This window comes from Giraffa tippelskirchi, chromosome 8 (assembly GCF_054371585.1).
Source record: "Giraffa tippelskirchi isolate mGirTip1 chromosome 8, T2T-mGirTip1v1.2.pri, whole genome shotgun sequence".
In the NCBI taxonomy this organism is placed as follows: domain Eukaryota; kingdom Metazoa; phylum Chordata; class Mammalia; order Artiodactyla; family Giraffidae; genus Giraffa; species Giraffa tippelskirchi.
In genome coordinates this window covers 116029472-116043850 of record NC_137282.1, presented here as the reverse complement: position 1 = coordinate 116043850, position 14379 = coordinate 116029472, and the positions used below count along the sequence as shown (strand labels likewise).

Sequence of the window (14379 nt, the reverse complement as noted above, 5' to 3'; positions counted from 1 at the left end):
GAGTGGGTGGAGTGGGTTCTAGTCTCTGCATTTACCGCCAAGAGATCATGTCAATGTTAAAATTATGGCAAGACTACTTATCAGCTGAGCCCTCAGTGGTCCTTGAACTCAAATGAGCATGAGAATCATCAGAGTGCTTGTGAGCACATGGATTTCTGGGGTTTGATTCAGCAGGTCGGGGTGGGGCCAAAGAATCTCCATTTCTAATGAGTTCCTAGGTGATGTCGTTGCTACTGGTCCAGGACCAAACTTCAAAAGAATAGAGCTAAAGGGAAGGAGAAGGCGACATATTCTAAGATGGAATAGGTGGCAGGCTGGTCCTCTGCTGCCTGATGAATTAGGAAAGAGTTCCAGAGAGGCTGTTGTTCAGTTGCTAAGTCATGTCCCACTCTTTGTGAGCCCATGGACTGCAATACGCCAGGCTTCCCTGTCCTCCAATATCTCCGGGAGTTTGCTCAAGCTCATGTCCATTGAGTCAGTGATGCTATCTAACAGTCTCATCCTCTGCCGTCCCCTTCTCCTTTTGCGTTCAATCTTGCCCAGCATCAGGGTCTTTTCCAATGAGTTGGCTCTTTGCACCAGGAGCTTCAGCTTTAGTATTAGTCCTTGCAATGAATATTCAGGGTTGATTTCCTTTAGAATTGATCTGAGAGTCTCTGAAATCCTTATCCCTCATCGCCCCCTAATTCTAGGGCAGAGAACCGCCTCACCAGGGCACCCAGCTGGGCTGAGTTATTCATCTTCCAGAAAAACAAAATGAAGGGAAACAACAGCAATAAAAAAGAGCAGCCCTAAAATCTTTCCCCTTTTGCCCAAATCCTGTTGTCAGAGAGAGGACGTGCATGGTCAGCACCTAGAGAAATCCATCCATTGTCCTCGCTTTGGCTGGAATGTTAATTTCAGAGTCAGTGCCAGTTAGAAAATTGCAGTGCACAGAATTAAACTGGTTCTGCCTCTGTCTTCTGCCATCTTCATAAATTATTCACATTACCCAGCGTTTAATATGCTTCCCCACTTCAGCCCTCTCCATGACGGTTCTCCATTCTTTCATTTACAGCTGTGGAACAACTATTTTCATCTGGCAGTGGCTTTTATCACTCAGGATTCTCTGCAGCTGGAGCAGTTCTCGCACGCCAAATACAACAAAATCCTGAATAAGTAGGTTGCATTTGGAGCTCCTGAAAAGGAGGGGGGAGGATCATGAGACTCTCTGAGGTGATGCCTGAAGCAGACATTGTTTTTTGTTTCTCCTAGGTATGGGGACATGAGACGGCTAATTGGCTTCTCCATCCGTGATATGTGGTACAAGCTTGGTGAGTAGGCACAGGCATTCAGACAGACACATCTGCACATGCCAGGCTCCTTCTTGAAGACCATCTGTTAGAGGGCCACGGGGGTTTCAGCAGAGGAAGCTTGAAATAATAGTTTATCACTGTACACACCCCAGGTCCTTAATAAGTGCCTGATGAGAGAGGGTGCCCATCCCAACCTCCCACCCCCCAAAACAGCTGTGGATCTGCTTCTCCTTGATGCCCCTGAGGGGTTAAGAAATCAAACTGGAATTTACAAGAAGGAGAAAGAGCAGGACTGCTGTGGGAATGCATGTCCCCACCTGTCACATGTGCTTCCTGCTGATTGGTGCATGTTCTGCATCCTGCTTCTTATGAGATGTTGTAATCTACCAAAGGCCCTCCAAACTCATGGGGGAGAATTGACTCTGTGGCAGACGAGGGTCTCCTGTGATATGATTTGAGCTGGAAGGTGACCCCAGAAGCTGTCCCTGCTTCAGTGAGCTACAGGAATCCTGGGCAAGCTGAGTGGTACCTATGGGAGGAAGGAAGGGGAGATGGAGTCAGCAAGACATTTATTAAGAGTCTGAGTCAGCCCTGTACAAGGAGATTTTATTTAATCTTCACATCACCTCCTGAAAGATGGAAACATTTCCCCCTTGTTTTATCGATCAGGGAACTCAGAGGGAAGGAGCTTGCTTGAGATGAGACAGTAGCAAGCCCAGAGCTTGATTTTGATTTCGCAAGGATGGGGGCTGCATACCTTGCCCAAGGCCTGAACCCTGCTCCATAAATCTGTGCAGAAAGGATGAATGGGTAGATGCATAAATAGTAACAAGTTATGAGCTCTTTTCACCTCCTGTTTGGTGTGTCCTCCTTGACTCTGTGCTGGTCTTAGATGGGGACTCTTCAGCAGAGCACTTGCAGGACGCTGCCTGTCTCTTGGATTCAACCTGAATCCCCTCCCCAGACCTCTTAGTGTCTATCAGTCCCACCTGACTCCCTGGACAGCAGTTCCTCACCCTTCCCAGCAAGGTCCATTCATTGTCGGGAAGGCACAGTGGACATCTGCCTGGGTTCTGTGTTTGCTGGCAGCATTGCACTCAGGTCAAGAGCACATGCTGGTAGTAGGAGGGTTGTAGACAGGTTCACAAAATTGAAGGGAGAGCTGGGTATCCGGGCCCAGAACAGACTCCACCTCTGCCGGGGGCCTTGCCTTGTCATTTACATGCTGTGAGGCCCAGAGCAAGGGGACCAAGTGACACTGGCCTAACTTGGGGAAACAGCACCTTCTCCCAGGGTGTTTGTGAGGCTCATAAGAGCAACGACTGGGAGTGGGAAGCCATGGAGGCCACACCCAGGTAAGAGTTTTACCATCACTTTCACTCTTTTACAGCAGGATCCTCCTTAGTTGTAACAACCAAAAATGTCTTTGCGCTCATGCTAAGTCACTTCAGTCATGTCTTTATGACCCCATGGACTGTACCCTCCAGGCTCTTCTATCCATGGGATACTCTGGCAAAATTACTGGAGTGGGTTGCCATTCCCTTCACCAGGGGAATCTTCTTGACCCAGGGAATGAACCCAAGTCTCTCGCATTGCAGGCAGATTGTTTACCCTCTGAGCCACCAGGGAAATCCTAGACATTCCCAAATATCCTCTGTATGTGTGCGTGTGTGTGTGTGTGTGTACGAAACCCCCCTCTTTTGCAAGCCATTACCAAAAAGAAATGCCATCTCTGCCCTGTTTTTCTAGAACAGCATTTTTGTTTCTCTACTTTGGATAATGATAGGGATAAAAGAAATATTTTGTATGCCATTTACCACTACCTTGCCATAGGAAAAAGGTGCATAGTGAAAGTGGCAGCCAACATCTGGCCTCAGGGGCAGGCGTCTGGGAGGGAGTAGCTGGGGCTGCAGCAAACAGCCAGGTGCGCCCCGGTGCGCCCCAGCTGAAAGGAGCAGGTGCCGTCCTGCCTGGATGACTGCTGTCCTATTAGAGTGCAAGGCTGACACTGTCACGGCTTCTAGTTTATCAGAAGAAGCCAGGAAACATAATTTTTAAATGCATTTTCTAATTTATGAATATTGGTGATAACTAGTTGAAAGCTTTAAAAACACCAAATGTGTCCAATGAAATAAGGGGCCCAGACTCAGGCTGCAGATGAGTTTGCATTCCCTGCTCTGCAACAGCAAAGATGAGGCAAAGCCGCCGTGGGCTTCCCCTCCCAGGTCTGCATCCCAAGTGTTGCCAGGACCGCAGAGCAGGGGTCTGTGCTTTGTTGGTTTCTCGTTCCTCCTCACAAGCCTGCGCTTTTCTGAACGCCCTTCGTTGCTGTTGTTTTCAACACAGATTTTATTTAGATATAGATTATGTTTTGGCAGGAGCTCCTGGGCTCCCAATTATGCTGATGAATGAAACGATGTTACCAAATACTCTACCTGCTTAGAATCACAGAACATCAGAACTGGAAGGGCCCTTTAGAGAGCATATTGTCCAGCATTTTTCCAACGTTTATTTTTAGCTGAGGACCAATACAAAAAATATACCCTGCTCAATACAGAAATTGGATGAAAACCAAGCTGTTCTAATTGAAGTTGGATGAGGGTGCTGCTCTCCTGAGCTCCTTTGGAGACCCCAGCAGATTTTCTGGGAGAAATCCTGAAGCACTTCAGAGAATAGTTTGAAGCTACAATCTGTCCAACCCACCATTTTACCAATGAGGAAACTGAGGCACAGAGAGGCAGACAGTGTGTGTCCAGCATCACAGAGTGGATGAGAGGTGGATTCAAGACAGGGAAGCCTGGCATGCTATAGTCCATGGAGTTGCAAAGAGTCAGACATGACTTAGCAATGGAACAACGAACAACAGGATAAGTATGCTAGTGTAAGTGTCTGTCCAGAAGCGTCGTGGACCCCTTGCTGTATTCAAGTACCTCTAGGGTGAATTAGTGGAATTCAAAGATGTATTTGTTAGGGTTTGGGGGTTGCAAGAAAGAGATGCCGACTGTGGCTGCCTTAATTGCAGAAGGTACTAACTGGAAGGGCAGGGGAAAATGGGCTATGAAGGGTAGGATTAGAGCCACTCAAGGATCCAGGACCAGTGGTGTGATGTTGCCTTTAGGATGTTCTATCCCTACATCACTCTGCTAAAGGTCCAGTCTCCGGGAGACACCTTCCTATTGTTCTTCCTTGGGTGACCTCTCCATCAATGCCCCCACCAAGCCTACATCCATCAAGGGAGGCAGAATTTCCCAAAGTAAAATGTTCATGGAGTTATGGAGAAGTCGAACAAAGACACAGATGTCCACTGCAGAAAACAAAAAGTAAAAAATTCTGTTGCAAGGATGGCCATCTCTTCATCCCTTAGCTTGGACTCCTTGGAAGAGGAAGGCATATTGGCCTGAAGGGTTTTTCCTGCTGCTCGTTAGTTACCTGGCTGCCTTCTCCTTGCCTGTCTGCTTCAGGGATGGGGGAGCAGAAAGAGGAGGCAGAGCAAATGGATGGTTCCCCAGGCCCATCCTGCTTTGTGTTCTGCCAGATGCTGGCATTAGCAGGCTTTCTCTAGCAAGCTAATGAGGTTAATCTGCTAATCCAAACCAGAACTAAGCACTGTATACATGGGGGACCAATGTAGTGAGAACACTACACTGGGTAATGATGAGTTTTAAAGTGAAGTTTGTGAAATATCCAAGACAGAGTGAAACATGAAAGCTATCGGTGGCAAACCTGGCTGAGTGCCCACATAATAGCCATTCCATCCTTCTTCCTGGCTAACCGATCCCTGCTTTTTTTTTTTCATGATCACAATTTGTCCAGTTAACAATGATTTGTAGCTAGTGATAGCCATGTGACCTACCCAGCTCTATCTGATGAGAATCAGCAGAAATAAACTTCTTGGGCTTTCGGGAAATATTTTTTTCCTAATTAAAATGAAAGGGAGGGCATAACAGTGAGCATAACACATTTTTTTGCTTGTAGTCTTTCCCTTTGTTCCTTTCTGGGGAAGAATGAGAGGCCTGGAGGTGCAGGAGCCACCTTGAAGCCATGAAGAGTCACACCCTAAGGATGGGGAAGCAGCTCTGGACTGACTGTCTTTGACTTTTTTTAAGGAAGTAAACTAGACAGAGCTTACCCAGTTTAGCTGTGATAATCAGATTTCTACTACAACCCTGTCTGATGTATCATCTAATTCAGTGCCCTGGTTTTATAAGCGAGGTCACTGAGGCCCAGAGAATTACAAGGACATTCCCAAGGTCAACAGCAAATCAGTGACTCAGATGAGACAAACGAGCCAGGCTTGACCTGAAATCCAATGTTCTTACTAATATTTTTTTCCAGAATATGCAAAATATTTTCGAAGGATATGAAATAGTAAACTATGTTTTCCAAAGACTACTGATAATGAGTAAATCATAATGCCTGTTAAGTTTTAAAATTTTGTTTTAATGCCCAAAGCAATCAGGGCTTCATCACCATGATCATCAGCATCATCATCTTCTTCTCATCAAGAATGATTTGAGCAGCCCTGTGATTATAAGATAGCTAATTGCAAAAATAATCTCAGGCTGGAAGACTATTCAAGGAAAAGTCTAGACAAGTGTGTGTGTGTGTGTGTGTGTGTGCACGCGCGTGCACTTTTGCGAGAGAAGATACATTCAGGGAGGCCTTAATAGAGAGAAGGACCGTATGTTGGCGCCAGGATCCAGCCACTACAGGGTTAATGCTATTTGTATGTTGGATCCTGGGATAATGCCAAATATAATGGACTTTCCCTGACAGTGTAGCATCATAACATTTGATTTCCGCTAGGAGGGAAGCAAAGCACACTTTGCGAAAATGACTTTGTACTTAACCAGCCCATATTCGCTGGGGTTAATGCTGGTCTGCTGTGTTAACAGTCTTCATGGGAGAGAAAGATAAATTCTAGTGGCTGGCATCATGGCTTACATGTGGGGAGGTCGTTCCCGGCAGAGCTGTGAGAGCAACTGAACCATCACTTTTTCAGCATCTATGGAGGGCCCAGCTCACCGCTAAGCTCCAGGGAAGGATGAGAGAGTTGGGGGCGTTTAAGGCGTGGTCCCTGCCCTCCCTGGAAAAGCCCACCATTGAGCTCTAAACATAGGACAAACTGAGAGTTTGAGGAACAAACCAGCAGCACGTTCCTTAATGTGAAATGTGTGGTCAAGACTCAGGAGTTCAGGCAAAGAGGAGGAAGGCTCTACTGAGTCAGTGGCTCTTGAATTAGACCCCAGGGTGATCAGAGCTGAAAGGGCGGCAACTATTCCAAGCGAACAACCAGCCTAAGCAAACATGACTTCCTTGAGTTGGGGAGAAGCTGCTGTGCAGAAATAGGAAATGGGATTAGAAAAGCATCCATCCGTCCACCCACCCATCCATCCATCCATCCAACCAACCATCCATTTATTCATTTAACAACAAATATTGAGTACTGTGATAGGCAGAATAATAGCCCACCAAAGGTGTCCAAGTCCTAACCCCCAGCACCTGTTTATAAATTACCTTACCTGGCAAAGTGGACTTTTTAGGCATGATTAAGGATCTTGAAGATGGTAAGAGTATCCTGGACTGTCCAGATGGACCCAAAGCAATTACAGGGACCTTGGAAGTGAAGAAAGGAGGCAGGGGAGTTGGAGAAAGATTAGAAAAAGCAATACTGTTGCCTTTGAAGATGGAGGAAGGGGCCACGAGCTGAGGAATGCGGGCGACCTCCAGAAGCTGGAGAAGGGAAGGAAATGGTTTCTTCCTCACAGACCCTCCAGAAAGAACTCAGCCCCGCTCACACTTGACTTTAGCCCAGAGAAACCCATTTCAGACTTCTGACCTCCAGAACTATAAGATTAATTTGTGTTGTACTAAGCCACTGTGTGTGGTGATTTATAACACCAGCAACCAGAAATGAAGACAAGTAGCCTTAAAGGTCAGGCACTGTGCTAGTGGCTGAGGCCGCAGCTGAAGACAGCTGTAGTTAGAGACATAGCCCCCAACCTCACGGACTTGCACTGAATAGTAACATACTAATTGCAGAGCTGTTTAATTACGATTGTAAAGGAAAATAGCTGTGGAGTAGAAGCTGGGGTACCCAGAGAGTGTACGAAGGACTCCTGCCGAGTGAGTGAGCTCAAGGTGGCCTTGATGAAGACTGGGGGAGCTCTGCGCTCGAGAGCTGTGGTGTCCTAGGGAACTAGCCTGAGAGCCACCTGTCTAAATGTAAGTGCTCTAGCATCCACGGTTTTTAAAAAGATATAAAGCAGTGAAATTAATGTTAATGATATACTTTATTTCACCCCATATTCCAGAGTGTTACCATTTCAACATATAACCAACATAAAACATTATTGAAATAGGTTACCTTTTTTGGTTTGTTTTCCAGAACTCTTTCTTTGAAATCTAGTGGGTTTTTTACACTTACCGCACATCTCAACTTGGACTAGCCTTATTCCAGCTGCTCAGAGACACATGTGTCCAAGTAGCATCCATATTGGATAGAAAACAAGTAATATTTACTTGTGGGGCCCAGCGCTGGTGGGACTCAGATGGAGTCAGGCACAGGAGGGACAGGCGTGGTGGGCAGCGTGGGGCAGGGTGCAGGCTGAGGAGGGGGCGGCAGGGGGTGGAGATGGGGCTTAGGGCCAAATGGGCTTGCAGACCAAGGGGACCCGTGGAAGGACCGTAAGCTGTGGCCAACACTATCAGACTGGGGTTGTCAAACACATTTGAGGAGAGATAAGAGCACATTTCGATGGGATAGAGTAGGTTTGGAGGCTGGTAATGTCAGCTGTGGGAGATAAGATACATCTGATCCAACCTCCTTCCTGTGCCAGCCCTTTACTCTAGAAGTAAACGAACAAACTGACCAGCCTGAGACGTTCCATGAAAAACCCCAGGGGGCTCCATGGGGTTGGACTGCGGCTTCTTACATTGCTTTTCCCACTGTTCAGCATTGTCATCACCACACTCGACATCAACATTTGCTGAGCCTTTCTAATGAGCCAGACCCTGTACAGAGCCCTTTGTTTTAAGCTTCTCAGCAATTCTTCAGCCAGGGACTATGATTATATCTCCATTTAATAGATGAGATAATATATTTTTAATATTTTTATTTATTTATTATGGCCACTGCCATATGACATGTGGGATATTGATATCCCTCAACCAGGGATTGAACCCACACCCCTTGCATTGGAAGCATGGAGTGTTAGCTCCTGGGCCACCAAAGAAGTCCCCAGACAATAGAGGCTCAGGGACATTACGTGACAGGCACAGAGCTTCCCTGGTGGCTCAAAGGGTAAAACAATCTGCCTGCAACACAGGAGTCTCGGGTTCCTTCCCTGGGTCGGGAAGATCCCATGGAGAAGGGAATGGCTACCCACTCTAGGATTCTTGTCTGGGAAATCCCATAGACAGAGGAGCCTGGTGGACTATAGTCCAGGAGATTGCAAAGAGGTGGACGTGACTGAGCAACTACACTTCACTTCTTCACAAAGCCACACAGTCTGGAGTAGCAGTGGAGGAATTTGAGGCAGGTTATCAGGCTCAGAGATTCTACAGGGCCTAGAGGGAAGCTGCGCCAGGCATGCTCTGGGCCACAAGGAGAGACTAAACCGCCTGTCTTAGATCGGTACCAAGAGGGACATTTTCCAAGCCTGAGACGGAGAGGCAGAGATCAGTGTTCCTTCTTCCTCTTTTGAATGAGCGGGGTTGTTTCTGATCAACTCAGCTTCATTTCAGAGTTCCCAGGAGGCTTGCAGGACTCTGAAATCCAGAGGGCGATAACTTGCCCTCATCCTGCTCATTTCAGGGTCTGTGCCAGACCTCAGAGGGTCTCCTGCTCTCAGTTCGAGCACCCCAGGTCTCCTGTCAGCCTCCTGAGGTCAGTGACTCTCCCAGCTTCATCCTCAGCCTGGTCCAGAGGCTAGTCTTTTTCCTTCCTCTTCCCCCACCCCCCTCCCTTCCTTCTGCCGCTTCTTCTTTCTAGTTTCTCTCTGTCAGGCTGCCTTCCTTGTGCTCTCAGACCTTTACCTGCAGTCTCACCTCTCCTCTTGCGAGGGGTGACAGGCGAGGCCCTTGCATAGACCAGAAGGAGAGCACGGGGGCCGGCTCCCCCCACACACCCCAGCTTCTCCCTGTGCTCTCCCTTCTGCCAGATCCTTCCCCAGAGCCTGGGCAACTCGGCATCTGGGTTTATCCCACTGACTTGTTGGGCTTTAAAAGCCTTTTCTAATTGGCATCTGTTCCCAGTGAGATTCAGCTTCCATTATGTGAGAAAGACCCTCTCACCCATTCCCTTCCTTGCCTTTTTTCAAGAGCAATAGCAGGTATGTCTCTTGAATGAGAATTTTTTTTCCAAAATGAGTTCACATTCACTTAGCCACAAATATGTTCTCTGTATGTGTGCCTGTGTGCACATCTGTATATATAAAGGCACACATTCAGATTACTTGAATACAAAATCCAACGTGCTCAAATTCCATTTCTGATGTAAATGAATAAAATTTTTTATGGAGCATTGTAAGGGCCATTGAGATCACACTGCATTTAGAAATCATCATTATCTCTCTCTCCCCTTTCCCTATTTTTCTGAACATTTTTTCAACTGACTGCAAAGAATGCAGGTCAAAAGTGCCTAGGAAATCCCTAGTCTATGGCATGTCCGCTCTTTATTTTAAACCATCTCAAATATATCTTTATCAGACCCGATGCCCTCCAGTATTCTAAAGGCCTTTGTCACATAGGCAATTTCTCCATTCCGTGGTGACTTATCTGACAGTTTCCCATTTACCTGCTGCTTATTATTACACTCGACTTTGAATTTTAAAACCCCACTGAGGGTTTAAAGGATCTTGAAGGACAAAATCAGAAACCTAGATTAGCAGTTACTATAAATCTGCAAGAACGCTAGTTTAGTTGTTGTTGTTGTTGTTGTTGTTTTCCTGTTTGGACCAATGCACACTGTAATCCACATACATCATATAACGAAGCTGGTATCCTGGAAAAATGTCTTCATATTTCACTCACCTCTCTGTCTGCCTTCACTATTTCATTCTCACTAACTGAAGATATTCCTAGGATGATGCCTTTTTTATCTGAATTCTGGGGAAACACTCACTCCAACATTCAGCCTCATTTAGGCTGAATTAAAATTCATTTTCTTGCAGCCTTCCCTCTTGGCTCCTTTACTCAGCTTTAATCGAAAGCAACAGTGCCAGGCTGTGTGTCATACCACCCGAGTTTCTGCACCCCAGGAGCTCTCTCCCCCAGGCAAAGACCACCAATGTGCACCCTGACAGTGGGGAAAAGCAGGATGGGCTTCTTGGGCTCTGAGAGTCAGGAGGAGAAAGAAGCAGCTGCTGGTGAAACACCTGGGTGTCCACTTCACTGGCAGGGTTGCTGGGATGGGCTTGCCCATGCTCCCCAGGAAACCCCCGCAGTTCCTGAGTGCCCCTCCCTTTCCCTTCCTCTGCCATGTCTGATGTGTGTGTTCTGAGGAGTCTGCTCAATTCTGCTCGACAAGTCTGCCCTTCATGGTTCATTTTGGCCAAACATCACAGCAGTGATAGCTAACACTACACGAAGTGTGCCCTGTGCCAAGCACCGTCCGGGGTGCTTGATAAATAATAATTCATTACTTCTTCACAACAACCCTATAAAATAAACTCTATTGTTCTCTCATGTTACAGGTGAAGACACAGAGGCCTCGAGAGGCCACCTTGCCTACCGGCACATAGCTAGTTGATGGGAGAATGCATGCGGACATTTCAGGCGGTCTAGACCTGACTTCAGTGCCCTTCGCCGCTTGGCCACACTGCCCCGCCCCTTAGACTCTGTGCTGGGTGTTGTTATTGTTGTTGTTTAGTCACTAAGTCATGTCCAACTCTTTTGCAAACCCATGGACTGTACCCTGCCAGGCTCCTCTGTCCATGGGATTTCCCAGGCAAGAATACTGGAGTGGGTTGCCATTTCCTACTCAAAGAGATCTTCCCGACTCAGGGATCAAACCTGCGTCTCCAGCATTGGCAGGGGGTGTTCTTTACCACTGAGCCGCCAAGGAAGCCCACACGAAGTATACACAAACGTGTTTTCATGTGGTCTTCTCAATAGGTGGGCATTGCAATTGCATTTTTATGACACAGCTCCAAGTCAAATATAGCCAGTGAGTATAGGAGCTAGACGAATTTATTTCCTCCTTCAGTGGACATTTACTGAGGTTATAATATGCTCCAAGCTCAGTGCTACAGATGTAAGAAGGACAGACATAATCTCTACTCTCATGAAGCTCTCTGTGGGAGAGGCCGTTGTCTATCAAACAAAGCCAAGTTGGCTAAGGAGACAGACCACTAGCCAGGGCAAGGTATCCGATGTAGCTAGGGGCAGAGTGGGCATGTGGTAGGGCTTTTTAAAGTGTATCTATCCATGGAAAGCCAGGTGGTAATGGGCAGATGTTGAGGAACAGGCAGGAAAAAGCATTGTCAACACAGGAGCACCATGGGCACAGGCCTGGTGGTGAGGTGGCAAGGTGAGCTGGTGACCCTGGAACCAGGCCAGCATGGCGACAATGCCAGGGGTCAGGGGAGGGGACACAGGAATGCCTTGAAATGAGGAAGGAGAAACAAGAAGTTGTAGTTCATCTGACCATAAAGCAATGTTTTAACTCCCACTCTTACACTGACCATACTTTTATAGCAGGTTTTTGGCAGCAAATTTTGCTTTTCTTGTTTTCACAAAACAGTTGGTAAAAAAAGCACGTTTTCCAAATCTCAGAAACATGGCTTGTGCTGCAGACAGACATCATTCAAGTATCCCTGTGATTTTCCATCACTAACATACTCCATCAGAGCCCTATTTGCAAAGGAGATGATGCAGGTGAAAAGCCTTGTAAATAGCAATGTGCCTTCCACACGCCTGGGTTATTATCCCTGACAACGGAGCTTGTTTTGGATGATGCATGCGTTGTCTACAAGAGTTAATGTATGTAAAGTGTCCAAGATGGTGCCTGACTCCGGGTAAACAACTGTATAAGTGGCAAATTTTGTTTTTACTGTCTTGCCTCCCTTTTTTCTTTTCCCAGGCTTGGTCTGGCTCTCCTATGAAATCACGAAAATGGTCTCATGGGCCCATGTCCCTCTTCTCTTTCAGGCCAGAACAAAATCTGCTTCATCCCAGGCATGGTGGGACCCATATTAGAGATGACACTTATCCCTGAGGCTGAGCTCCGGAAGGCCACCATCCCAATCTTCTTCGACATGATGCTCTGTGAATATCAAAGGAGTGGGGATTTCAAAAAGGTAAAAAATGAGGCTGGAAACTCAGGCCAGCATCCCTAATCCCCAGCCCATTTCCCCATAATGATACCTTCGTTCCGTCTGCCTGGGCTTCGTTCAGAGGCTTAATGGGAGGCCAGGGACATTTATTCATGTGTCTGGAATGAACTGGCGGAGCGGATTTGGTCAGTGTTCTATCATGCTTCCCTGCCAGAGGCCAAGATTAAAATACACTTTCTTGCTGGGTATCAGTGTGGTCCCTTTCTCAAAAGTATAGGAATCCTACTTCCCTACAGAAGAGCCCCCTCCAGGTGCATCCCAAGGGGCTCCTCCTCCCCCCGGCACACACCTGACACCCACCTTGGTCCAGCACTTCTGCTTCTGCAATAACGCAGAAGATCTGAACGTCAGACTTGGCCACGTGTTGGGTTGACAGCAAGCAGAGGCGCGGGCCCCGGTGCTCAGGAGGGCCCGCAGACCTGTGGCGGGGTGAAGTGGGGCTTTCCCCAGCATGCAGGGAGGGAGCCACTCGGGGCAAATGCAGGGGCCACTTGTCAAACGTTTTCATCGAAAATCCCGTTGGACTGGAAGAATGAGGACCTTTTTGTGGGCCCAGCCTCTGCAGACACTTGCGCCAGTGAAATAAGCACCAGTTTCACAACAGGCTCCTGGCTCCATTCAGTAGTCAGGCCCAGTTTAGGGAGCTTGGTCTTGAAGTCCCGTCAAGTCTGCCTCAGCGATGCAACGCCCTCAGGCCTGCCTCTGTCCTCCCTGCCCCCTCCTCTCCCGATGCTCCTCGGATTGCACTCCCTCCCTCACCCTGGCATCCCTGCCTCTCATTCTGTACTACATGCCGCACCAAAAAAGTTTCCGTAAAATAGGTATCTAAGTGCCTCCTAAAGGGCAGCAGTTTCCAAACTGCTCTTCCCTAAAATCCTTTCGGACTTTATTCTTCCTTTGCTCATTGGTTCCCTAGTCCTCACCCAATAAAGCCTAAGCCCTGTCGCCCACATTCCAGGTCCTCCTTGCTCTGCCTTCAGCCAGTGTCCTGGCCGTTTTCTCCAGCTCTCTCCACTGCCTCACCTGTTCCCCCAGCATCCCCACTGCTCACCTGAATTGTGTTGCCTTGGTGAGCATCCTCTTCCTGTTTCCTCTTCCTCTGCTCTCGGCCACATTCATGGTCCTGCCTGCCAGCACCGTCCATGCGCCTCTGAATCCTGCAAAGCCCTCCCCAAAGCTCATCCTTTAAGAGACCTTTGCCCTCTATTCCTCTGTCATTCCAGCTGTCTGAAGTATCATTATCAGATACTGCCTTACACTACACTCATTTCTGCTTCTTCCTCATCTTCATGTCACGAAAGTGACAATGATGATACTGTCAATGACTGCCATTAACTGGGTAGACCCTGTGTCCGTCCCTGTGAGTACTTTCCGTACAGTAATTCATGCCATCTTTTTATTACAGCCCTGTGGGGTAGGCAGCATTATCACCCCATGTGCATATTTGTTCATTTGGCTGTGCCGAGTCTTCATTGCAGCATGCGGGATCTTCGGGCTTTGTTGTGGCATACAGGATCTTTCAGTTGTGGCATGTGTGATCTAGTTCCCTGACCAGGGATCGAACCCAGGCTCCCTGCTTTGGGAATGCAGAGTCTTAGCCAATGGACCACCAGGAAAGTTCCCATCCCAATATTAAGATGGAAACACTGAAGCCTAGAGAAGTGAAGTCGCTTACCCTTAGCCATACATCAGGAAAGACGCAGAGCAGAGGTTGCAGCACACAGGTCCCTAGGATCCCAAGCCAGGCT

The 14379-nt window shown here is 47.6% G+C and overlaps 1 protein-coding gene across 17 annotated transcripts in view; it reads left to right on the top strand.

Annotated features, from left to right (window-relative positions):
• Positions 1 to 14379, top strand: part of DOCK2 (dedicator of cytokinesis 2) — a 477583-nt gene that overhangs the window by 399435 nt on the left and 63769 nt on the right. For all 17 annotated transcript variants that reach the window (XM_081520659.1, XM_081520666.1, XM_081520650.1 and 14 more), the window contains 3 exons: positions 1058 to 1158; positions 1255 to 1313; positions 12447 to 12595. In XM_081520659.1, the coding sequence (XP_081376785.1) occupies positions 1058 to 1158; positions 1255 to 1313; positions 12447 to 12595 (309 nt within the window). The remainder of the gene's footprint in view (positions 1 to 1057; positions 1159 to 1254; positions 1314 to 12446; positions 12596 to 14379) is intronic.